Genomic DNA, 25006 nt, shown 5'->3' on the forward strand with positions numbered 1-25006 from the left:
TCTCAGGCTAAAAGGTGTTAAAAAAATTGAATGTGACTTTGTCCAGTAGTATATGGCAGAGGTTTTAAATCTGATTCCAGTTCCTAGAACTGTCATTCCTAATTACTTGTTATGTAATTCATTCATTCATTATCTGTAACTGCTTATCCAATTCCGGGTCGCGGTGGGTCCAGAGCCTATCTGGAATCATTGGGCGCAAGGCAGGAATACACCCTGGAGGGGGCGCCAGTCCTTCACAGGGCAACACAGACACACACACATTCACTCACACCTACGGACACTTTTGAGTCGCCAATCCACCTGCCAACGTGTGCTTTTGGACTGTGGGAGGAAACCGGAGCACCCGGAGGAAACCTACGCGGGGAGAACACACCAACTCCTCACAGTCAGTGACCTGGAGCGGGAATCGAACCCACAACCTCCAGGCCCCTGGAGCTGTGTGACTGCGACACTACCTGCTGTGCCACCGTGTGCTGATGTAAATGCAAACCTTTCCAATTAGTGAAACCAAATCCTTCAAGTATGAATACAAGCTTTAACAATTCCTCCAAACAATAAACAAGTGCATCTTGTGGAGCCATGATGGAACCAGAGCTAGATACGGACCATTCTAAGTGGGAAAATCCCCATCTTGACAGAAGGGAAACATGATAATATTTTGTCTTTAAAAGGTGCAATAGATGACATTCTGCCCAGTGTGGTCATTCTAGAGCACCAACATCTCAGACTGTATCCCAGCAAATATTGAAAATGCAATTTTTTTTCCATTTTTACTTGTTAAAGATCTCAGCTGCTTATCAGCTCAAGCTCTCCACTGTAGTGTTTTGATACATACTTCACCAACCATTTTCCCTGTTTCTAAAGAGTGATTCTCCTGTAAAACATGAAGCTGCCTTATGGAAAAAGCAAGGCCTTCCCAAAAATTTATATTGTCTGGATGGAAGCCTGCGATTGCAAGGAAATGCTGTTCTCTCTAGTTTGTTTACTTTCAAAAACAAACCAGAATTGCATTCAGAAATGTTTAAGGAAATAAATTACAGTTGTTTGTACATGGCTGAAGTTGAACTTGTCTGTAAGTTTTTATTTACTGTTTGAATTACCACAGAAACTCATTTGTAACTTGAGTTGTTTAGTTTTGTAGCATTTTTGGTAAATCAGTTAGTATTCTCAAGAATAGAGCAATATTGGTTTGTGCTTTTCAATGTCTAACTCTTTTCTAAAAAACACCAGATGCCTTTGCACTGCCATGAACAGAGCTAGGGCCTAGCATATCAGACCAAGACAAATATAAGTGGCAAACCCCTTATATATATTTCTATCTTTATCTTCTTTATCTGAACCTAGTCCGGTCACTGATTTGTTGGCAATTAATCTGTTTTTGTAGAATTACACTACTTTACTAGTTTTATGTTGGTTATATCAAGCCATATCCCAGCTAGCAAGGTAGATCTGGGCCGATTCTGGCTCAGGCTCGGCACTGTCAGCTGTCTGCCGTCTCGACGTGAATGCGGCACGCTGCGTCTTGCCCAATTCTGCCTTTACGTTGGCACTGTCGGCTGACTGCCGTCTCAGCATGAATGCGGCACGCTGCAGCAGGCCAAATTCCGGCTGCACATTGGCACTGTCGGCTAACTGCCGTTTCAGCATGAATGCAGCAACCTTTATCTGTCCCAAGTCCAACTGCACGTTGACACTGTCGGTTAGCTGAGGCTCGGCGTGAATGTGGCACGCTACATCTGGCCCAATTCCGGCTGCACGTTAGTACTCTCGGATGTGTATTAACCGTATGTGGCCCACCCAGTAAACAAGGAACGTCCCTGGACGTTCAAAATAGGTCTAAAAGTAGTCTGTCCGTCAAGGACATATTTTAAATATCAATGGACATCAAAATTCCATCTTAATAAGTTAGTTATCAAGTGGTGACCAATCCATAACGTCAGTGGATGTCCAAAATGCGTTTTAAACAAGTAATTTATTTCGGGACCAATTATTAACGTCAATGGATGTTTTTTCAATGTCTGTGTTTGGACGGCTTTTCAACTTTCATTTTCAACCTTAAGAGAACGTTGATTTGACGGCAGTCATTACGTTATTTCAACGTTGAATCAACGGCTAAATGTTTACTGGGCACATTAGATAGAATTGTTATTTTAACTTGTTAAAAGCCATACAGTTATAGGTAAGCTCTGTATTGTAATATTTTAGAATATTGATAAAATGACTGGGACACGAACGACAGAAATGATTATGATAAATAGGGTTAATAAGGAGACAGTGCCGTGCTGAAGGGAGAAGAATGTTATTTAAGTTTTTAAAGATGACTGGACTGGAACGACAGCTTTAAAATGAATGAACTCTGAAAGAAAAAACAGAAGGTGGCAGAAGCGAACGACTGTAAAAACACAGAAGAAGAAGATGATGAAGATTCACGATCTTTTCTGTGACCATGGCACGTGAGCAGCTCTCACTGGCCTGAACAGCTTCATCCCGTAAGTATTTTAATTTAATCTTATATTTTCGGATACATAAGTATTTTGCTATTGCCAAAATGTAGTTAACATTGTTAATGTTATGTATGTTTTTCTATAAACTGCTATATGTTACATACGTAATATTGAAATGACAAACTTTAGCTAACCTGTTTAACTCTAGCTAGCTCTTTTTTTTCCTCTGACATAGAAAATATTTAAATGACATGACAATCGCTCATACATGAGTATTTTAATTTGAGTAATTATGTGGTTTGATGGTGTCACGTATCACGGGGCGGACTGACGGAGGCGGACGCACTCGCTAAAACACAGTACTTTAATAAGACAAAAGATATAACAAAACAAAGACAGGCAACTGCAGAAACAACAAGACTAGGAACTTAAACAAAACAACATGACCTGGAATGGAAACGACACAACTCGGAATTGGGACAACACGAAACAAAACGACTTAGGAAACACAATGAAACAAAATGACATGACTAGGAAACACAACGACTTGACTGTGAGAAGCAAGGAAACAACACGACATGACTAGGAATAAGGAAGAAACAACACGACATGACCGGGAAAGAGAAAGACACAAAACAACATGACTGGGACTTTGAACATAGCAAAACAAATGACAGATGAAAGGAAGTGACACAAGGGAACTGCATGAACAGACGAGACACACCTGAAACAGATAACGAGGGTTAAGGACAAGGAGGCGGAACAAAGGCGGGACATGGGAGGAGACAAGGACAATAACAGACAGAGCCATGTGCAGAGAGAGCACATGGCGGGGAAAACAGGCATGACAGGACGAGGGCGTGAACCCCCCCCCCGAACGCACAACTCCCAGGGCGCGTACACCTAAACCCCCAGGAGCTGGCACAGGAGAGGTCACGGAAAACAACACTCAGGACAAGACGGGAACAGGCACAGGAACTGGGGACATGACAGGACCGAAAATAGGAGACTGGACTCGGGACAGTACAGGAGACTGACAAAGGGAAGCGACAGGAGACTAAACAAGAGACTGGACAGGTAACTTACAAAACGAAAAAGGAGACGGCACTAGGGACTGGAACGGACTAGACAGGATGGGAGTGGAAACATAAGACTTGACATGAGATTGAGGTGGCACACTGGACAGGAATTGAGACAATACTGGGGATTGAACAGGTTTAGAGACAGAAGGCTGGACATGGGCAGGTGACAGTACAGGGGACTGGAATGGAGACAGGACTGAGACTTGAGACAGGACAGGTGATTGGACTGAGGCTGGGTGGTGGGACTGGACAGGAGACGGAACAAGTGATGGAATGGAGAACTGGGAATGGACAGGGGACTGGACTTGATTACAAACTGGGGACTGGAATGGAGACAGGACAGGTGGCAGGACTGGGTACTGGGACCGGACTAAGGACTGGACAGGAGCAGAGACTGGTGACGAGACAGGGGACAAGACACTGGACTGGATAGGAACAGAAACATTAGACTGGACACTGGGTGGGTACAGGAACTGGACAGGGGACTGAACTTGAGATAAGACAGAGGGTTGAAACGGGGACTGGACTGGAGACAAGACAGGAGAAGAGACAGGTGACAAGACACTAGACTGAAACGGGGACTGGACTGGATTAACAGGAGACTGGAAAGGACTTGGCAGGGGAACAGGGACCAGGACGTTCACGGGGACAGACATGAACACAGTGAGAGTGACAGGAACAGAGGCAGGGGGTTGTGCTGCTCGTGGGACACGTGCTGGAGTTGTAGAGGGTTTAGGGGGACTAATGGGCGCAATTTTGAGGGATTTCTTCAATCCTGGATCCCCCCCGAGGTGTGCCCCTGTTAGCTCACCTCCCTTGTCCTGAGGATGAAGGCTAACAGCCCTACCCTCAACCCTCCCCCAAAAATTTCCCCGGACCTGAGGGGAAAATCCTCCAGCGAGGGGGAAACTCCAGCACACTGCTTTCGCCGACTCCTTTTGCTCCGATTTCTCCCGTTGGAGCAGTCAATCGGTTCAGAAGTCAATTCCTCTGAAATCCTCGACTCGATCAGTGCCTGGATTATTGACGCTTGGACTTCTTCCAACTTTCGAAAATATCCTTCAGTGTTAGCTGCGTCCTTTACTTGATCGGTCATTCTGTCACGTATTACGGGGCAGACTGACGGAGGTGGACGCACTCGCTAAAACACAGTACTTTAATAAAACAAAAGATATAACAAAACAAAGGCAGACAACTGCGGAAACAACAAGACTAGGAACTTAAACAAAACGACATGACCTGGAATGGAAACGACACGACTTGGAATTGGGACAACACGAAACAAAACGACTTAGGAAACACAATGAAACAAAACGACATGACTAGGAAACACAACGACAGCAGAGAAGCAAGGAAACACGACATGACTGGGAAAGAGAAAGACACAAAACGACATGACTTTGACTTGGAACATAGCAAAACAAATGACCGATGTAAGGAAGTGACACAAGGGAATTTAAATACATGAACAGACGAGACACACCTGAAACAGATAACGAGGGTTAAGGACAAGGAGGAGCAACAAAGGCGGGACATGGGGGAGACAAGGAGAATAATAGACAGAGCCATGTGCAGAGAGAGCACATGGCGGGGAAAACAGGCATGACAGGACAAGGGCAAAATACGCCATCTGTCACGATGTGAGCATTTTTGTGGGTTTTTATGTCACACAGAACCGCATACATCAGTATAAGAAATAAAATAAGAAATAAAACTGCTTAAACACATTAAGAAGGCATACGGTATTAGCTAAGTAGGTTAAAATACATTCTCAATCTCAGTGCTGGTATTTGGTGTAATGTAATGTTATAAATATATAATTCCACATACACTAATCCTTTGTTAGGGAGTAGCAGTGATTTTGGGCTAGTGATTAATGAGTTGAAGGAGGTTATATTGAAAATGATAGAAGCCTATTTACTGAGAGAAAAAAAATAAAAGTATGTGAAGTAGTTTATTTTTGGAGTTGTGAAGTTAGTTAAATTTTAAAATTAACTATGAACATGAACTAATTCATTTTCTTTATGTAATTATGTAAAGATGGACTGCAGTAAGAAAACTAGTGGGGCAGTGAAAAATGCAGGTGGGCAGGGAGAAAAGCAGATAGGAGGTTAATTTAAGTTATTTGGATGAGATCTTTAGCATCAGTTGTAGCATAACCGTTTGGATAACAGTTTGTACTATAACCTGATAATCTTCTGTGCCACTGTGCCGCCCATGCTTATAAGTTAACCTAAAAATATACTATAAATCTGGTTATAGTTCAAATCAAATTTTTATATTTAAGAATACTCTGCTTCAATCTAGGTACTTATTTGAACTGTAGAAAATAAGTCAATTTGCTTGTCACAACACAATGCCCTTTAATGATCCATATTAAGTATTTTAAATAACTGTAATGCATATTTTTAGCTTACCTGTCCAACAGAGCACTTGGAACAGTACAGTGACATGTGACTAACCAATGTGCCTTGTCACACTGCACTATATATGGCTTGCTATAACCCTTTTTCCAGCTCATTTTGACACTTTGAAGATGAAACAAACTGGATCAAACAAAGGAACTATGTGATAGTAATGCTTTGAAAAGTAACCTGAATACAAAACATAATTGAAAACAACACAAAAACCTGAAATAACAGAAATTTGGTTAAACGTTTCTTGTTTTAAATATACCTTGTATTTGTACTTCAACAGAGCAATATAGATTATGGCTCAAAATTTTTCTAGAAAACCCATCACAGAATTTATCATCACAGGTTTTGACACTTTTGAAAGGCCACTGGTTGTTGGTACTGCTATATTTGTGGTATATATGCTTGTTATGTTCGCTAACTGTGTGAATATATGTTTTATTATGTTTGATAAACGCCTTCATCAGCCAATGTACCTTTTCATTTGTAATTTGGCAGTTGTGGACATGCTTTACTGTACAAGTTCATGTCCAACTATGATCAGTGTCTTGGTAGTTGGATATAAGACCATATCCTATGCATCTTGCATTCTTCAGATGTTTGCATTTGGTTTAGGTTTTGTGATGGAGCTGTATACAATTTCCATCATGGCATTTGACCGTTTAATTGCCATAGTCAACCCACTGCAGTATCATTCCATTCTGACAAATTTTCATTCTGTTCTGCTCATTTTTGTTCTTTGGATTCTAGGCTCTGCTACTATGGCTGTGGTGCCTGCAACTGTTCTTCCACTTCCATTTTGTTACTCAACACTGAAGTTTATGTTTTGTGACTATGGATCTGTTGTCAGGGCAACTTGTGTAGATCCAAATCCATATTTTGATTTGCTGTCAGTTATATCCTCTGTCCTCCTGTTTGGAACCTTTGTGTTTATCTGTGGATCTTATATTCGGATCATTAGTGTTGTAATTAAAATGACCTCAAAGGGCAGCAAACAGAAAGTGTTTAATACATGCTTTAGTCACTTAATGGTTGTAATCTGCTATTATGGGCCCTCATTTGTAATAACAGTTCTCACAAGGGTAGGGGTTGTTTTACCACTGGAGGAGCGACATGGGTTGAGACTCGGAACAATCCTAGGTCCATCTTTAGTTAATCCATTCATATATTGTTTAAGAACAAAAGAGATCAGAAGTAGAGTAATGAGAATGATTTCAAAAGTTAATCCATCTCTATAAAGGAATTTTTTGTATATAAATACATCTTGATCAAACGTGATAAATGTTATAACCTGCTGGCTATGACATAAATGACATAAATATATATATAATCAAATTAAATAAATTAAAGCAAAGCAAAGTTTCCATGTGGCAACTTTATACTGTCTAATTAATGTATCTTAAATTTCATGTATTTACTAGTCTAAAAGTATAAAAATAAAATACCCAATTAAAATAATGTTGGATATTTTTATTTAAAATAAATATATATATATATATATATATATATATATATATATATATATATATATATATATATATATATATATATATATATATATGGTTAAGCCATTTTAAATAGAGTTGTGTGTCCTGGTACAGTCACCACACATGAAATCAAATGGCCATTATACATATACATTATGAAGTGAATGTACTGCTGTACTTAACAAAGATAATCTAAAAACAGGAGAAAGCCAGACTAAAAGTAAATGGCAGATCTATGCTGCGAACTAATATGACTAATACAAACAAATAAGGAATTGAAAAAACAATAAACTAAGACAAATTACCAAACTAAGACAGAGTTAAAAGGTAACTATAGATAAGCAAACAAACAGGATACAACATAAACTAGAAATAACAAAAGCTGCATCACAATAGTCTGGAAGCAAACTGGATAGAGAAAGCAAACAATTTAAACTAATTAAACTAAAACTACTAAATAAAACGAAAGACACATTTTTTAAAACATACTTGAACTGGGAGACACACTAGAGATCAACTAGATATTTAAGGTGACACATACACACACATTATTTGAAGCAATATGCTGTCATAGCTGTCAACCATGCTGTCAACCATGTTTTCTTTGGGAAGACCTTGCTAATTCCGTTAAGATGATGATTATCCATATTTTGCATGAATTATGTCTTGTACATTGAATGGGAGGGGGGATGAAAGTGCGAGATGTGATCTGTCACTCCACATGACACAATAAATTACTCCTGAATTATTATTTTTTAAATTAACAACTGTAATGTACTGTAATAAAACACACCTCTAAAGTATAAACAGAGCCTAGAGGATAAACCTCTATTGGATGAAACAAACCTAGAGAATAAACCTCTAAAGGATAAACTGTGGATAAACCAAGACTAGAGTACAAACATAACCCTACAAGATAAACTGTGATCACAACAACAGAGGGGGTGGTGGGGGGGGGGGGGGTTAAAACAGAAAAACAAAACAGAGCACATTAGTAATAAATAGAAAATCGAGAATGCAATGAGAGGCTAAACATTAATGTTATAATGAAGATACTACAGACATATATGAAACTGCAGCACTTGTTTGGCTGTTGGAATGAGGAAAGATGGAATGAGATGTTTGTTCTTCTAATGTTAAATAAAAAAATATCTGAACTGCCACTGAATACTTATTTGGTGGATGTTCTGTCTATGTAGATTTGTGTAATCATGGGCTGGGCTCAGTGAGTAACCTAAGTTATTAGGGGTAGCTGGGTGCTGATTGGATTATAAACTGCCATAGCAAACTTAGTGGTTAGGTTTAGGATTTCAATTTTCAACAACAGATGGCAGTTTTGCTTGCAGGAACAATTTGCTGTGGGCCCTATGTGATGCTCTAATGGACTGGCTATTTTACACCCCCCCCCATCTGAAACATTCATTTCATTTTGAACCAATACGAGACGCGTTTTTTTTTCCATATTTTTGAGGTCATGCTGTTATGCTGATGTTTTGAGCCAGAAACATGCAGCTCTCTCTCAGCCGGAGTGAGGGGTGGATTCTCCAGAGCTCCTAAACAGAGAACATGCTTTTCATAGTTCACCACCTTCAGTCAGCCAGTCAACAGCCAGAATTATCTGTCCATCTTTCAGTGCTGCAGCCAGTGGAGTCACAGTCCCTCCTACAGGCGGTGCTCACGTCAGTGCTAAAACATTGGGAACTACAGCTCTGCTTTCAGAACTGCTTGTTAATGTTAGCACTGTGTCCTGGAGAAACTACATTTCATATTCCCACAACACATCACAGATGATTTTTTGACTCAAAGTAATTTTTTATACATAAAATTCATATTAGATCATATAATATAAATTAACAATAATGTTAATAAACTGTTATTAGAGTGTAAGACAAATATGAGTCCTAAAAATGCAATTAATTCTATGACATTTTGACTGGACATATGATAATGAGAAGGAGACTGTCTTTTAGAATCTTAGACCAATAAGATTCTTTCACTTAAGGTCTTATTGTAATTAATGAACAATTTAAAATAATACAGTTATTTTAAACTCCTAATACAGTATTTGCAAAAGACATGGACAGATTCTGCTTTGCCATTCAGGCAGACTGAATTGATGTTTATGTACTTTCCTAATGTTATGACTGTGTATTTTACAGATACCTGTACAGAATTGTTTCATACATTTGTCTTCCTACATGTAGATGGATATTCTAATGTTTTTTGTAAAGGCAGCAGCTCCTTGTGGCTTTGCTTAATATGTACCTCGTCAAAGAAATTTGTTGCTATGAGGCAATTACCCCAGACCCCCCTGGATAAAGAATAATCCCCTTAATCATTAATCTCTGGTGACGGGCCTGCTTTAGAATGACCCATTCATTCGCAAATGTCTGTAAAGGCAGAATACATGACTAGGTGCTCGATTTAATGCACCTGCGGCAATGAGACTGAATCAAACACCTGAACTTCGTGATTATGAGGTGAGTCCCAATACATTTGTTCACAGAGTATATTTTTATTATGGAGGATTATATTACTATTAGTATTATATACTGGGATTAATGCTGCCTATGGGAATGATTAATGATGCCTTTAGATGACAGACCAGAACAAGGCCTTGTGATCAATTATATGCTGTTGATAATATCCAGTTGCATGATTGCACATGACCAAGTGATAACAAGGAAAGGAGAAAACAATGCAAAAGAATCTTACTTTTTATCTGTCCATTACTGTGATTCACTGTTTTGCTCCTAGTTAAACTACTGAATCATTTTACATCCCATTTGGCTTATTCTTGGTTTACTATTTTGTATCAATATACCTTACAAATTCCCTTAAGGTGTAGTAGACACTTTTAGCTCACCTCCTTCGGAGCTCTGGGAACAGTACAATGACATGTGAGTAGCCAATGAGCCGTGTCATACTTTACTATATATGTGTTTGCAATAGCCTTTTTTGTCCAGGTGAGTTTAATACAGGTCAGGTGAAACAGACTGGACCTAACAGAGGAATTAAATGACAATAATGGTTTTAAGAGTTATTGTAAAAAAACAAACAAAAAGTACAACACAAATACATGAAATAACTAAGACATTTGTTAACATATTTTTTTATATTTAGAAATAACTCATTTTTTTGTTTTAACCGGGCATTGTAAATTATGGCTCAAAATGTTTCTAGAAAACCCATCGCAGAATTTATTATCACAGGTTTTGACACTTTTGAAAAGCCATTGACTGTTGGTATTGTTATATTCGTGGTATATACGCTTGTTATGCTTACTAACTTTGCAAACATATGTTTTATTGTGTTTGATAAACGTCTTCATCAGCCCATGTACTTTTTCATCTGTAATTTGGCAGTTGTGGACATGCTTTACTGTACAAGTTCATGTCCAACTATAATCAGTGTCCTCGTAGTTGGATATAAGACCATATCTTTTGCATCTTGCATTCTTCAGATGTTTGCATTTGGTTTAGGTTTTATGATGGAGCTGTATACAATTTCCATCATGGCATTCGACCGTTTAATTGCCATAGTCAACCCACTGCGGTATCATTCCATTCTGACAAATTTTCGTTCTGTTCTGCTCACTTTTGTTCTTTGGATTCTGGGCTCTGCTACTATGGCTGTTTTGCCTGCAACTGTTCTTCCTCTTCCATTTTGCTACTCAACGTTGAAGTTTATGTTTTGTGACTATGGATCTGTTGTCAGGGCAACTTGTGTGGATCCAAATCCATATTTTGATTTGCTGTCCATTTTGTCATCTTTCAGCCTGTTTGGAACCTTCGTTTTCATCTGTGGATCTTATGTTTGGATTGTTAGTGCTATCAAAATGACCTCAATAGGGAGCAAGCAGAAATTTTTCAATACCTGCTTTAGCCACTTAATGGTTGTAACATGCTATTATGGGCCCTCATTTGTTCTCACAGTTCTCACAAGAGTCGGGGTAGTTTTAACGCTGGAGGAGAGACATGGTTTAAGACTTGGGACAATCCTAGGTCCATCTTTAGTGAATCCCTTCATATACTGTTTAAGAACGAAAGAGATCAGAAATAGATTAATGAGAATGATTTCAAAGGTTAACCCATTTGATTAAAAGAAGTTGTATTGAAATTTGTATGGTGAAAATATTATAAAGAATTTTTGTATGATGTATATAGGAATATGTTTATGATTACTGCTCTGTAAAATTGTATTTATTTCTTCTCCAGTTATCCACTATTTTTACGATTAAATGATAAAATGTTTTAAACCCAAAAATGCATTGTAAACATTAAATAAGTATTTAAAATCTGCATCAATCTATGTTACCATTAATTTACCACACCTCACATATAAAAAAGTTATTTTGTTAACAGAGTATATTTTTATTATAGAGGGTTAAATTAATATTAGTATCATATACTGGGACTTATGCATCAAATGGGAATGATTAATGATATCTTTAGCAGACAGAAGAGGACAAGGCCTTGTGATAAAATTATATGCACACTTCTGATAGTATCCAACTGCATGATTATAGTTTTATAATATGGTGGCAGAGTGGCCCAGCAGGTAGTATGACAGTCACACAGCTCCAGAGACCTGGAGGTTGTGGGTTGAAGTCCTGAGCCGGGTGATTGTCTGTGAAGAGTTTCATGTGTTCACTTCGTGTCTGCATGGGTTTCCTCCCATGGTCCAAAAACACACTTTGATAGGTGGATTAGTGACTAAAAGGTGTCCCAAGGTGTTAGTGTGTGAGTGAATGTATGAGTGTGTGTCACCCTGTGAAGGACTGCCAGCCTCTCCAGAGTGTGTTCTTGCTTTGTGCCCAGTAATTCCGAGGTAGGCTCTGGACCCACTGTGACCCTGAAATGGATAAGCAGTTACAGACAATGAATGAATGAATGAGTGAAGTTTATAATGAGAGGTCATTTGAATAGTTTCAACTTTTATATCTCCTACAAACTTCACATGACCAAGTGATAACAAAGGGTAAAACACTGCAAATGAATCTTACCATATATCTGTTCATTATTATTTTTCAGTCTCTTGCGCCTAGCTACACTACTGAATCATTTCACATCACATTTTGCTATTCTTGGTTTACTATTCTGTATCAATTTTCCTAACAAATTCCCTTAAGGTGTAGTAGATACTTTTAGCTCACCTCCTTCAGCGCTCTGAGAACAGTACTATGACATGTGAGTAACCAATGAGCTATGTCGTACATTACAATATATATTTGCAATAACCCTTTTTGCCCATTGCGTTTAATACAGGGCAGGTGAAACAGACTGGACCTAAAACAGGAACTATGTGAAAATAATGCTATCAAGAGTTATTAAAAAAAGAAATCTTGAAATAACAAAGTCATTTGGTTACATTTTTTTATATTTACATATAACTGATTTATTGTTTTAACAGTGCATTGTAAACTATGTCTCAAAATGTTTCTAGAAAACCCATCGCAGAATTTATCATCACAGGTTTTGACACTTTTGAAAAGCCACTGGCTGTTGGTATTGTTATATTCGTGGTATATATGCTTGTTATGCTTACTAACTTTGCAAACATATGTTTTATTGTGTTTGATAAACGTCTTCATCAGCCCATGTACTTTTTCATCTGTAATTTGGCAGTTGTGGACATGCTTTTCTGTACAAGTTCATGTCCAACTATAATCAGTGTCCTTGTAGTTGGATATAAGACCATATCTTTTTCATCTTGCATTCTTCAGATGTTTGCATTTGGTTTAGGTTTTGTGATGGAGGTGTATACTATTTCCATCATGGCATTCGACCGTTTAATTGCCATAGTCAACCCACTGCGGTATCATTCCATTCTGACAAATTTTCGTTCTGTTCTGCTCACTTTTGTTCTTTGGATTTTGGGCTCTGCTACTATGGCTGTGTTGCCTGCAACTGTTCTTCCACTTCCATTTTGCTACTCAACGTTGAAGTTTATGTTTTGTGACTATGGATCTGTTGTCAGGGCAACTTGTGTAGATCCAAATCCATATTTTGATTTACTGTCCATTTTGTCATCTTTTAGCCTGTTTGGAACCTTCGTTTTCATCTGTGGATCTTATGTTTGGATTGTTAGTGCTATCAAAATGACCTCAATAGGGAGCAAACAGAAAGTTTTCAATACCTGTTTTAGCCACTTAATGGTTGTAACCTGCTATTATGGGCCCTCGTTTGTAATTACAGTTCTCACAAGAGTCGGGGTAGTTTTAACACTGGAGGAAAGACATGGTTTAAGACTTGGGGCAATCCTAGGTCCATCTTTAGTGAATCCCTTCATATACTGTTTAAGAACGAAAGAGATCAGAAATAGATTAATGAGAATGATTTCAAAGGTTAACCCATTTTAAAAGAAGTTGTATTGAAATTTGTATGGTGAAAATATTATATATAATTTTTGTTTGATGTATATAGGAATATGTATTTGATTACTGCTCTGTAAAATTGTACTTCTCCAGTTATCATTGGATATGTTTTTATTTCATGATTTATCGAGAAAACGTTTTAAACCCAAAAATACATGGTAAACATTAAATAAGTATGTACATGCTGAATCATGATTGTTTTAAAATAATCATTTAATGTTATCATTAATTTACCAAACCTCATATATAAATAATTTATTTTGTTAAACAGTTCAAATAATTGTTTTATATTAATTTGGTAAAGAACGGTTTTCAAACCCTTAAGAGTATTAAAGTTTCAATTTCATCATTTACTAATCTTTATTAAGGTGAATTTCATTGGGCTGTATTTGGCACTGTACTTTGCATTTTGAAAAAACAAATATTAAAAAAAAAGATGGAAAAAAAAACCATGACGCCAGATTCTTTTAGATGTTTCACTAGCAGTTTGGCAAAATATGCTAAGGAATAAAACATAAATAAATAGTGCAATCTTATAGTTCACCTCAGAAAAAGGATGACAATAGCATTAAATTCCTTGTGCAGTTATTGGGCCTAAATTTGTTGTTCTAGATATTGCCTTAAAATATCACTATTTTTCATACTACATTACTGTGATTCAGTCTAATTTAGAGCTTTTTCCCTAGAGCCTCCATTTCTGTCTTCAGCCCTTTGTTCTTTTCTACAACAAGCCATCAGTGAAAAATAAACATGTAATATCTCATAAGAAACTAAACAGAGGTAATATTATATTTTTCCTCCCACAGTCCAAAAACACACGTTGGTAGGTGGATTAAATGTGTCTGTAGGTGTTAGTGTGTGAGTGAATGTGTGAGTGTGTGTCGCCCTGTGTAGGACTGGTGCCCCCTCTGTGGTGTGTTCCTGCCTTGCATCCAGTGATTCTGGGTAGGCTCTGGACCCACCACAACCCTGAACTAGATAAGCGGTTACAGACAATAGAGGGATGGATGGATGTCATGTCCTATCCTTGCAAAACTGTTATGTAATCATTATGTAAAAACAAAAAATATCAGCTTTCATTCTATATATATCAACTTTCATTCTATATATATATTATGGCAAGTATGGCAAGCCAAACAGGAAATATTTAATGAACTTTGATATATATAGAATGAACGCTGATATATATAGAATGATCATGGCCAAGGACTTCCGAACCATTCTGGAGGATCATGTGCATTCAATGGTTCAAACATTGTATCCTGAAGGCGATTCCTTGTATCAGGATGACAATGCACGAATACACACAACAAGACTGGTGAAAGATTGGTTTGATGAACACGAAAGTGAAGTTGAACATCTCCCATAGCCTGCACAGTCACCAGATATAAATATTATTGAGCCACTTTGGGGTGTTTTGGAGGAGCGAGTCAGGAAACGTTTTCCTCCACCAGCATCACGTAGTGACCTGGCCACTATCCTGCAAGAAGAATGGCTTAAAATCCATCTGACCACTGTACAGGACTTTCTCAAGACAAATTGCTGCTGTATTGGCCACAAAAAGAGGCCCTACACCACACTAATACATTATTGTTGTCTAAAACCAGGTGTTTTAGTTTCATTGTCCAACCCCTGTATGCCAGCTTTCATTCTATATATATCAGCGTTCATTCTATATATATATCAAAGTTCATTCTATATATATCAGCGTTCATTCTATATATATCAAAGTTCATTCTATATATATCAAAGTTCATTCTATATATATCAGCGTTCATTCTATATATATCAAAGTTCATTCTATATATATCAGCTTTCATTCTATATATATCAGCGTTCATTCTATATATATCAAAGTTCATTCTATATATATCAGCGTTCATTCTATATATATCAAAGTTCATTCTATATATATCAGCTTTCATTCTATATATATCAGCGTTCATTCTATATATATCAAAGTTCATTCTATATATATCAGCGTTCATTCTATATATATCAAAGTTCATTCTATATATATCAGCGTTCATTCTATATATATCAAAGTTCATTCTATATATATCAGCTTTCATTCTATATATATCAAAGTTCATTCTATATATATCAGCGTTCATTCTATATATATCAAAGTTCATTCTATATATATCAGCTTTCATTCTATATATATCAGCGTTCATTCTATATATATCAAAGTTCATTCTATATATATCAGCGTTCATTCTATATATATCAAAGTTCATTAAATATTTCCTGTTTGGCTTGCCATAATATGTATATATATATATATATATATATATATTTTTTTTTTTTTTACATAATCATTACATAACATTAACACCCTTTCAAAAGTATCTATATAAATATAATGAAATAAAATAGGAAAATCATAATAGTAATTATAATATGAAAAAAAATTAATGAAATATGAAAACACAAAAAACAGACAAAAGTAAAAAACATAAAATAGATAAAGAGGTAAATATGAATAAATATTAATACCTTATACTGGTTCTAATATACATTCAATGGGTATAATTAATTATGCCATTAGAGATCAGAAATGAACACAAGTCACTTGGCCTGCTAATAAAATTTCATGCTTTGAAGTGGCACACTATTCATAATATTTTGTTTCACGGTTTTCAATGTTTATAATGTGTTCATTTGAATGGATTTGAATACAAAATTGTCTTGAGTGAGTGAGTGTGTGTCACCCTGTGAAGGACTGGCACTCCCTCCAGGGACCCAAAGTGATCCTGAACTGGATAAGCAGTTTCAGACTGATTGATGAATGAATGAATGAACGCTAACTGGACAGGATGGCAAAATAACAAACTAAACAGAGTGCTAGTAGCAGTTAATGTAGGACAGACTGTGTTCATGTTTAGCAGGTTCACTTATTTATCATGTCAGATGTGGTCATTAAATAGTTTAGAAGGAATAATAACTAATAGAATAATATAGAAAATCCCTGATATATGCAAAAAAAAACTGCTTTACAGGAGAAGGGGAAAAACACTTAAGCGGCAGTTGATTGCACATGTTATTTGCCTCCATAATAATATTAAATGTATACAGTGCATGTATTTAAAAATGTAATGCATATATTGTTTGTGGTGATGAAATAGTACCATGGACAAAAAAGAGAAGGAATAAATCTGTAACATCACTGAATTGAATTTAGATAAGCAATGCATTCCCATGAGTATTAAAATACAGTATGATGCTTCCGTATTTAAGGCGCAGATTTAAAAGGTCCTCTTCATTCACAGGCCCAAAGACCTGTAGCATTTTAACAGTAAGTATTACTATTTCTTTCTACATTTCTGCATCTTGTACAACATTTTAACTTGATTAATGTTAAATAACTTAACACACAACCAAATAGAAGCAACAAGCTTTTCTGAAAATTTTAATGTGTGTTTGATATTTTATTTTATTTATTTATTTAATTTCAGGATTAAGAGCCACAGAATTGATGTCAACATGAGTGTTTTGAACACCAAAGTAATGCAAAATACAACACTGGTTCACCCGGAGTACTTTTACATCAGTGGGTTTACTGGAATACCTTTTGTCAAGTGCTACTTTATCTTTATATTTTTTACCTACATCGTTGCTGTGTTTGGAAACTCATTTGTACTTTTCATGATATGTACTGAGCGAAGTTTGCACATTCCTAGATACATAGGTATTTTTAATTTAGCTTTAGCCGACCTTGGTGAAACAAATGCACTGATTCCAAACTTAATAAAGACCTTCATCTTTGACTCACAATACATATCCTACAATGCATGTTTATCCAATATGTTTTTTGTTTTTTTCTTCAGCAGTGTACAGTCTTTTGCTCTTGTTGTCCTGGCATATGATCGATTTATTGCCATTTGTTTTCCTTTAAGATACCATGCCATTGTGAATAACTCCCTTATGGCTGCAGCTTTAATGTTAGTTTGGTCATTTTGCACGGTTGTGGTTGGAACAATGGTGGGTTTAATCACAAAACTTTCTCTTTGCAAAAGTAATGTGGTAAAGAGCTATTTTTGTGACCATGGACCAATTTATACAATGGCTTGTAATGATAACACTATAAATTCAGTTATAGCAAAATGTTGTACTGCGATATTCATCTATGCACCTTTGATTGCCATAATTGTATCATATGTAAGCATTTTACTTGCTTTAAGTAAGATTACAACATGGGCTGAACGGCTCAAAGCAATGAAGACTTGTGTTTCTCATCTGTTAGTAGTAGGGATATTTTTTATCCCTGTGTTATGTGTATACATTGCTGCCCTAACTTTTACCCTTGAGCCCAATGCTAGGATAATCAGTACTTCACTCTCAAGTGCAATTCCCCCCATGGTAAATCCCATCATTTACGTCCTAAACACAAACAAATTTAAGAATTTCATTCTGAAGATGTTTAAAAAGAGATCAAATTTATGTTAAAATGTTTAAATAATATATAATTATGGCAGTCTTCTGAAAAAAAAAAAAATTATTAAAATATTTTGGTGAAAGCTATGCAATATTCACATTCCTATGCAGACCACAAAATATTAATCATATTAGAATTATATTAGAATATTCAGTTTACAAGTAGAGACAGTAAGATAATTAAAATTTAAGCATCAACCTATATTTCAGTGGTCATTAATCCTACTCATGAAGAGCCAGTGTGGCTGTAGGTTTTTATTCCTTTAAAGGTGAAGAACACCTGATTCTATTTTATTTCATTCATTATCTGTAACAGCTTCTCAAATTCAAGGTCGCGGTGGAAGCCTAACCGGAATCACTGGGTGCAAGGCAGGAACACACCCTGGAAGGGGCACCAGTCCTTCACAGGGTGACACACACTCACACATTCACTTACACCTATGGAGACTTTTGAGTCACCAATCCACCTACCAATGTGTATTATTGGACTGTGGGAGGAAACTGGAGCACCTGGAGGAAACCCATGTGGTCACATGGAGAACACACCAAACTCTTCACAGACATCACCCAAAGCGGGACTTGAACCCACAACTCCAGGTCCCTGGCACTATATGACTGCAAGACTACCTGCTGTGCTACAATAAAACATTATTTAAATAGAAGTTTGTTAGACTTTTACCATTACATCATAAACATGTAAACTTTTATGCAACAAATACCTTAAAAATAATAACTTTTATAAATTAGTCAGTTGTAAATTATATCAGTTGTAATTATTAATAATTTATGATGGAATCACTTACGTTATTGTCTCCAAATTTTAAAATATTTAGAAATAATACTCTAGAAAAAATCTGCATAAATGTAAACATTTATATAAAAATGTAATTAATTAAATGATTATTTATTTATTTATTTTAAACATAGCTGCTTAAGCATCCTACAAATTTATTGTTAGGCTTCAATATTCAAAAAAAGAAAAAACAACTTGCTGCATTACATAACCTCTCACATGACAAATCCAGTGCCATGTCTATATAAAATGCACCGACACCTGATTTCCCCATCATTCAGTTTTACAGCTTCACAGCCAAGAACAGCTTCACTCAATTTAAGATAGTGATATGTTTGAAAATATTATACGTTCATGTTTTAAATAAAGGTAAAATCATGTTTTTTAATTTTTCAACAAGAAACAAAAGTCTTAACTGAATATATTACGTGCTTTTTTATTGTATATTTTAATATGAATTTCATTACAGGTTGAAGGGAACAACAGAAGGATCACAATTATGAGCAGCTTGAACTCCACTTTAACACAAAATATAACATTTGTGCGCCCTGAGTACTTTTACATCAGTGGATTTACTGGAATACCATATGTGAAATATTATTTCATATTTCTGTTTTTTACTTATTTCATTGCTCTGTTTGGAAATTCCTTTGTAATTATGATGATACTTTCTGACAGAAGTTTGCACATTCCTAGATATATGGGAATCCTTAATCTAGCTGTGGCAGACTTTGGTGAAACAAATGCCCTGATTCCTAATTTGATTAAGACCTTTCTCTTTGATTCACAGTACATATCCTACAATGCTTGTTTAGCAAATATGTTCTTCGTCTTTTACTTCATCAGTGTACAGTCTTTAACCCTTGTTGTCTTGGCATATGATCGCTATATTGCAATTCGCTTACCCTTAAGATACCATTCAATTGTGAATAACTCCCTCATGTCTTTAGCTTTATTGGGAGTATGGTCATTTAGCATCCTTGTGGTTACTATGATGGTAAGTTTGATCACACGACTTTCCTTCTGTAAAACCAATGAGGTTAAAAGCTATTTTTGTGATCATGGGCCAATTTATACGACTGCCTGTAATGACAACACCATAAATTCAGTTATGGCAAAACTTTGGACTGTACTATTCATCTATGGGCCTCTAATTGCTGTGACTGTATCATATATAGGCATTTTTCTTGAATTAAGTAAGATTACAACATGGGAGGGCAGAATTAAAGCCCTGAAAACTTGTTTCACTCATATGTTTTTAGTCGGAATATTTCTCTTCCCTATATTAAGCACATACATAGCTGCATTAACATTTACACTCCATCCCAATGCTAGAATAATTAATACATCACTCTCAAGTGCCATTCCACCGATGGTAAATCCCATAATTTATGTCCTAAATACCAAAGAATTCAAAGATTTCATCATAAGAATGGTCAAAAAGAGAACCAAAGGAAAGGTCCAATCTTTAAATGAAACTAGCCTCTAGTGATTCTTTAAGTTTATAATATTCACATTCTCATGAAGAGCATGAAACCTGGTTCAGGAGATTCAGATTTGAATTGAAACTCCATCAAGTGACATGTGGATCCCTATGGAAAAATAAATAAAACTTTAATGCTCTAACAAATGTGAAATTTTATGTGACGTATCAAGCCTGCATCTGTGGAAACCTTAGCATGACTGAGCATGCTTTTAGCAGCACATAAAATTTCTATTTTGTAGTGATTAGTTTGTAGTTAGCCAAATATATTATTAATATAATGAAGAATGTAAAACAACAAAAACAACTTAAAAGCTAAATATACTGGTGTTGTAGATTCTATTAGAATCTAGAAAAGGTTATGTAAATAATTTGAATATTCTGTTAAAAATATCAGGTACAAAAAATAAAGCAACAACTGCAATTTGTGTGAATTATTAACAGATTTCTGGCAAAGATTTAGTTTGAATATATGGCCTATTTGTCTAGAATAAGGACAACTTTTCCAATAAAACAGTGAATGTCTATATATGAATGGCTGCTAAATGCAGTATCTGTACATGCAAAATTATGAAATTAACCCTTTTTAGTAAGTGAAATTAATGTCAAATTTGTGGGTTTTTTTTTAAACAAATACTATTTTACCTTTATTTCCACTAATAAAATAAACTGAAGGTAACTGATCATTGTTTTAAAATACTACACTCAATGCCCAATGGTCTCTGATTAGCCATAACATTATAACCATATCCTACACTAGTTTCTACCTTCACTCTCCTTCCTCTCAGCAACACTGAGCCTACAAGAGCACTTTGTAGTTCTACAATAACAGACTGATGGACTAACACAAACTGTAGCAGATGAGCTACTGTCTCTGATTTTACATGGTGGACAATGAGGTAGCTTTGTCTAATAGAGTGGTCAGTGTATGTACAGTGTATAAAAAATCCTGATGTCTGATCCACTTGTACCAATGCAACACACACTAACACACCACCACCACGTCAGTATCACTGCAGAGATGAAAATGATCCAACTTCATTTGCAAATGCAAATCATTAAACTGCAAACACCACAGCATCAAAAGAGGTTTATGAGGGTCAACCTCACAAGGGACCAGGGACCAGGGACAAAATAATTTACAAAGGTGCTTCATTGGTGTTAAACCATTTGAAGGGTGGGAAATCCTAAATCTGTTATGGTGGCAGCAATTTATGCAAATGAAATTTTTTTTTCACCAGGTGACAGCCAATCATTCATGCATTCATTCATTAATTTTCTGTAAGCGCTTATCCAATTCAGGGTCGTGGTGGGTCCAGAACCTACCCAGAAACACTGGGCACAAGGCAGGGTGTCAGCCAATCAGAAACTAATATCTGAATGCACATTAAACAATGACATATACACTTTAGAGGTATGAAGAGACACATCATGAGTGATATAACCTCTGGTCATTTGATGTTTCAGGTTTTGGATCACCAAATAGCTTCGTCTAGGGTAATTGGTCGAGGTTGATCAGACATAACTTGCATCACAGCAGTGTTCAATAGTGGTGGATTTAATGGCCTTCTTTCCTCAGCAGTGATGCCTAAAAGTCTAAAGGCTTTGAAGCAGTGGCGGATACTGGTCTTTCAAGGAGGGGAAGCTCAATTTCGGCCTACATCATAAAATGTATCAGTTTATTTGTTTATTCTACCCTCCATTCCTTTTCAAGAAAACGATCTGTGACCCTGTCGTACCAACAAGGCGTCTTTTCCAGGGACTTGACTAGTGTCCTCTCAATGGCCAGCAGAGCTAGGCTGCTTAAACGGCCTTGGCCCATGTGAAGTGTGTCCGTCTGTGAGTGCTTTGTGACGGTGGAGGGGCTCAGCAGCACCCGCTGGACAGAAACTGCGATAGAAGTCAGAAAGAGTGATAGAAGTCAGTCTCCAAACACAATCGGCTACAAAAAACCCACCAGAAATAGAAGCTCGATTTGTCGCTAGTCGTTTTTAACAAAGAAAATGTCGCTAAGAGGATTAAGAAAGTCTGGTTCAACACAGAACAGAATGAAAATGTAGATCCCCAGAGACGCTGAGCGTCCGATGGGCGGGACAAAGCCCAGCATTTATCCAATGACTCGTCTCGTTTCCCTGCTTCTCCATTGAACTCTGTGGACGCTCAGCGTCCTCACTGTTTAAATCACTGTGAATTTGCGCGAATGATTGAGAGGAAAGCCCCGTCTTTACCAGTGATAAGAAGCTGATTCTGAACAAAAATTAATCGCGTTGTAGTGCATATTTATTCAATGACATGTACACACAACAGTATATATTTGATCACTTATTTTTTGACATTTTAGGGGAAGCTGAGCTTCCCTTGCAGTCTTAGAGCAATCGCCACTGCTTTGAAGAGTGAATGTATTGCAAATCAAAAAAAAGGTGTTTGGCTGGTGGTTGTCCTTGCTGATGTTAATGGCTGTAATTAGGCTTAATGCTAAACAATGTGGACATTAGGTCTTACATAATTAAGTAAGTAAAAGAAAAAATGTGTTTCATTGTGAAACTAATCATATGATGGAGCACAGTAGGGTAAATGGAGCCAGTTTAGCTGTAAAGCACTGCTTCAGTCTTTGAATTTATTTGTTATTTTGTGGTTTTGCTTACCTACACAGAACAACCATCAAATTATAACCATTTCCTTGCATAAAATAAACTTTTTTGGAAAGACCGAAGTTAAATAACTTAACACGCTAAATGCATACATTCATACATTTATGTTCTTGTTGCCTGAGCCCATAAGAGATTGTATGGAAGGAGCTCACTAAAACTTTGCTGCAGACTTTGCACCATCTCATCAACAGGGTAATGATCCAGGGAATAACCCACAGCATTGAGCTGGAAATCAATGCTTGGAGCAAGGTCAGAGCTGCAATGAGTTAAAGCCACATGACCCTCCTGCTAGTGCATGCTCACTGTTAAACACCTGGCAAATTTGCAGCTATACATATAAACATATAAATGAGTAGGGAGAGCTGGGGAGGAGGAGAAGAAGATAGAAAAAGTCTAAAATTCATTGTTTTATGTTTAACAATGTTTTTGTTTATAAAATGAACAAATTACATTTAAAATAGTAGTTAGTTAGTCACACCAGATAATGTACATTGTGTTACTGTAATGCCTAATAATGAACATTGTATACTGCATATTTATTGGTCATGTAGTAAATTAAACAAACATTATCTGACTCCATTCTAAATGAGAGACAGATATGAATTTCAAGCAGGCCAGTCAAGCACATGCATCCCATATCTCTCTATATTCCCAATATATGCATCCACATTAATAGTACATTCACACATACGCAAATAATCCATTCTGTGGGAACTGAAGCACCCCATAACATGACATATTTTCACTTTGGAACCATTTGCTGACAAGAGTGTATATGGTCACTTTTTTGTTTGTCAAGTAGAACCTGATACACTTTTGCCACAACATGGACTCATTTGGTTATAGCACATTTCAACTGTTTTTCAGACCATCTGAGATGAGCATAGGCCCTAAGAACTCAGTAGGGTTTGTGTATAAAATTAATATATTGTGTTCTCTTGCACACTAGAGTTTTAGGTTACAGTTCTTACTCACAGCAGTGCCTGCCACTTAAACAGTGCGTTAGGGCCATACATTATCTGAGAATGAACAGAGATGTTGGCAATCTATCTGTTCCTTTCCTACTGGATTTACGTGCTGTTATATACGTGCTGTCATTTAGTTATAATTAATACACACATGGCACTCTGTTTTATATTTCCTTAGACCCAAAAGCTTTTTGATCAATAAGCTCACTGTTTAAGTGCATTGGACATAGGCAGATTCATATGCAGATGCATTTTCTGCAACTAAATAGAAAACACTGAGGTTCTTGTCCTTGGAAATGAAACACAGAAATGATGTTGAGATTTATTTTAAAGGCCAAATATTGTGTTATGCATTTAGGCAACATCTTGTAATAGTTGAATAGAATTTAAAAACTAATTATTAAGGTGGAGCTCAATGATGTATAATGTGTGGGATTAGAGATAACATTAATGTTGCAACCAAAATGGCAGAAGAAAAAAGTGAGAAATAATTAAACCTAGAGATACTCAGGCTAAAAAGCCATGGAAATATAAAGTGGACATTTTAGTGCACTGACAAACCAAATTAAGAATGTTATCTCTTTTATATGCGTAACACATTTGAATAATACATGTTAAGGTATAAATTGTGTCATGTCTTGAACAACAAATGTGCTGAGGTTTGTCTATTCATATGATGGACATTTAAATAATTATTTATTTATTTTGCCTAATTAATTTTTTATTGTATTTTTTTTTTTTTTTTTGCACAGTCGTGATGCTCACCCACCCCTTAATAAAGAAAAAATCATTCTGACGGCACTGCATGACGTATTGCAAAATATGACCTGGGTTATATATATTGAAAGCATCACTGTTTGAATATCTTAAA

General features: G+C 36.4%; 5 protein-coding genes across 5 annotated transcripts; all 5 read left to right on the forward strand.

Moving 5' to 3' along the window:
* Window positions 1-6236: 6236 nt before the first annotated feature.
* LOC136705279 (olfactory receptor 11H6-like) lies at window positions 6237-7178 on the forward strand. Its single transcript, XM_066678755.1, has one exon. It carries the CDS (start codon window positions 6237-6239, stop codon window positions 7176-7178), a length of 942 nt encoding a protein of 313 aa, XP_066534852.1.
* A 3412-nt stretch (window positions 7179-10590) lies between these two features.
* LOC136701348 (olfactory receptor 8I2-like) lies at window positions 10591-11529 on the forward strand. Its single transcript, XM_066676002.1, has one exon. The coding sequence runs from the start codon at window positions 10591-10593 to the stop codon at window positions 11527-11529; it is 939 nt and encodes a 312-aa protein (XP_066532099.1).
* Window positions 11530-12852: 1323 nt separating this feature from the next.
* LOC136705342 (olfactory receptor 11H6-like) lies at window positions 12853-13788 on the forward strand. Its single transcript, XM_066678881.1, has one exon. The coding sequence runs from the start codon at window positions 12853-12855 to the stop codon at window positions 13786-13788; it is 936 nt and encodes a 311-aa protein (XP_066534978.1).
* A 3501-nt stretch (window positions 13789-17289) lies between these two features.
* Window positions 17290-18252, forward strand: LOC136705415 (olfactory receptor 52E8-like). The gene has a single exon (XM_066679005.1). The coding sequence runs from the start codon at window positions 17290-17292 to the stop codon at window positions 18250-18252; it is 963 nt and encodes a 320-aa protein (XP_066535102.1).
* Window positions 18253-19517: 1265 nt separating this feature from the next.
* On the forward strand, window positions 19518-20522 carry LOC136705486 (olfactory receptor 52E8-like). Its single transcript, XM_066679128.1, has one exon. The coding sequence runs from the start codon at window positions 19533-19535 to the stop codon at window positions 20520-20522; it is 990 nt and encodes a 329-aa protein (XP_066535225.1). The 5' UTR covers window positions 19518-19532.
* The last annotated feature ends 4484 nt before the right edge of the window (window positions 20523-25006 follow it).

This window comes from Hoplias malabaricus, chromosome 1 (assembly GCF_029633855.1).
Source record: "Hoplias malabaricus isolate fHopMal1 chromosome 1, fHopMal1.hap1, whole genome shotgun sequence".
Taxonomy (NCBI): domain Eukaryota; kingdom Metazoa; phylum Chordata; class Actinopteri; order Characiformes; family Erythrinidae; genus Hoplias; species Hoplias malabaricus.

Bases quoted from the DNA above. Each gene is read 5' to 3' on its own strand.
- LOC136705342 (XM_066678881.1), top strand. From the start codon at position 12,853: ATGTCTCAAAATGTTTCTAGAAAACCCATCGCAGAATTTATCATCACA.
- LOC136705486 (XM_066679128.1), top strand. From the start codon at position 19,533: ATGAGCAGCTTGAACTCCACTTTAACACAAAATATAACATTTGTGCGC.
- LOC136705279 (XM_066678755.1), top strand. From the start codon at position 6,237: ATGGCTCAAAATTTTTCTAGAAAACCCATCACAGAATTTATCATCACA.
- LOC136701348 (XM_066676002.1), top strand. From the start codon at position 10,591: ATGGCTCAAAATGTTTCTAGAAAACCCATCGCAGAATTTATTATCACA.
- LOC136705415 (XM_066679005.1), top strand. From the start codon at position 17,290: ATGAGTGTTTTGAACACCAAAGTAATGCAAAATACAACACTGGTTCAC.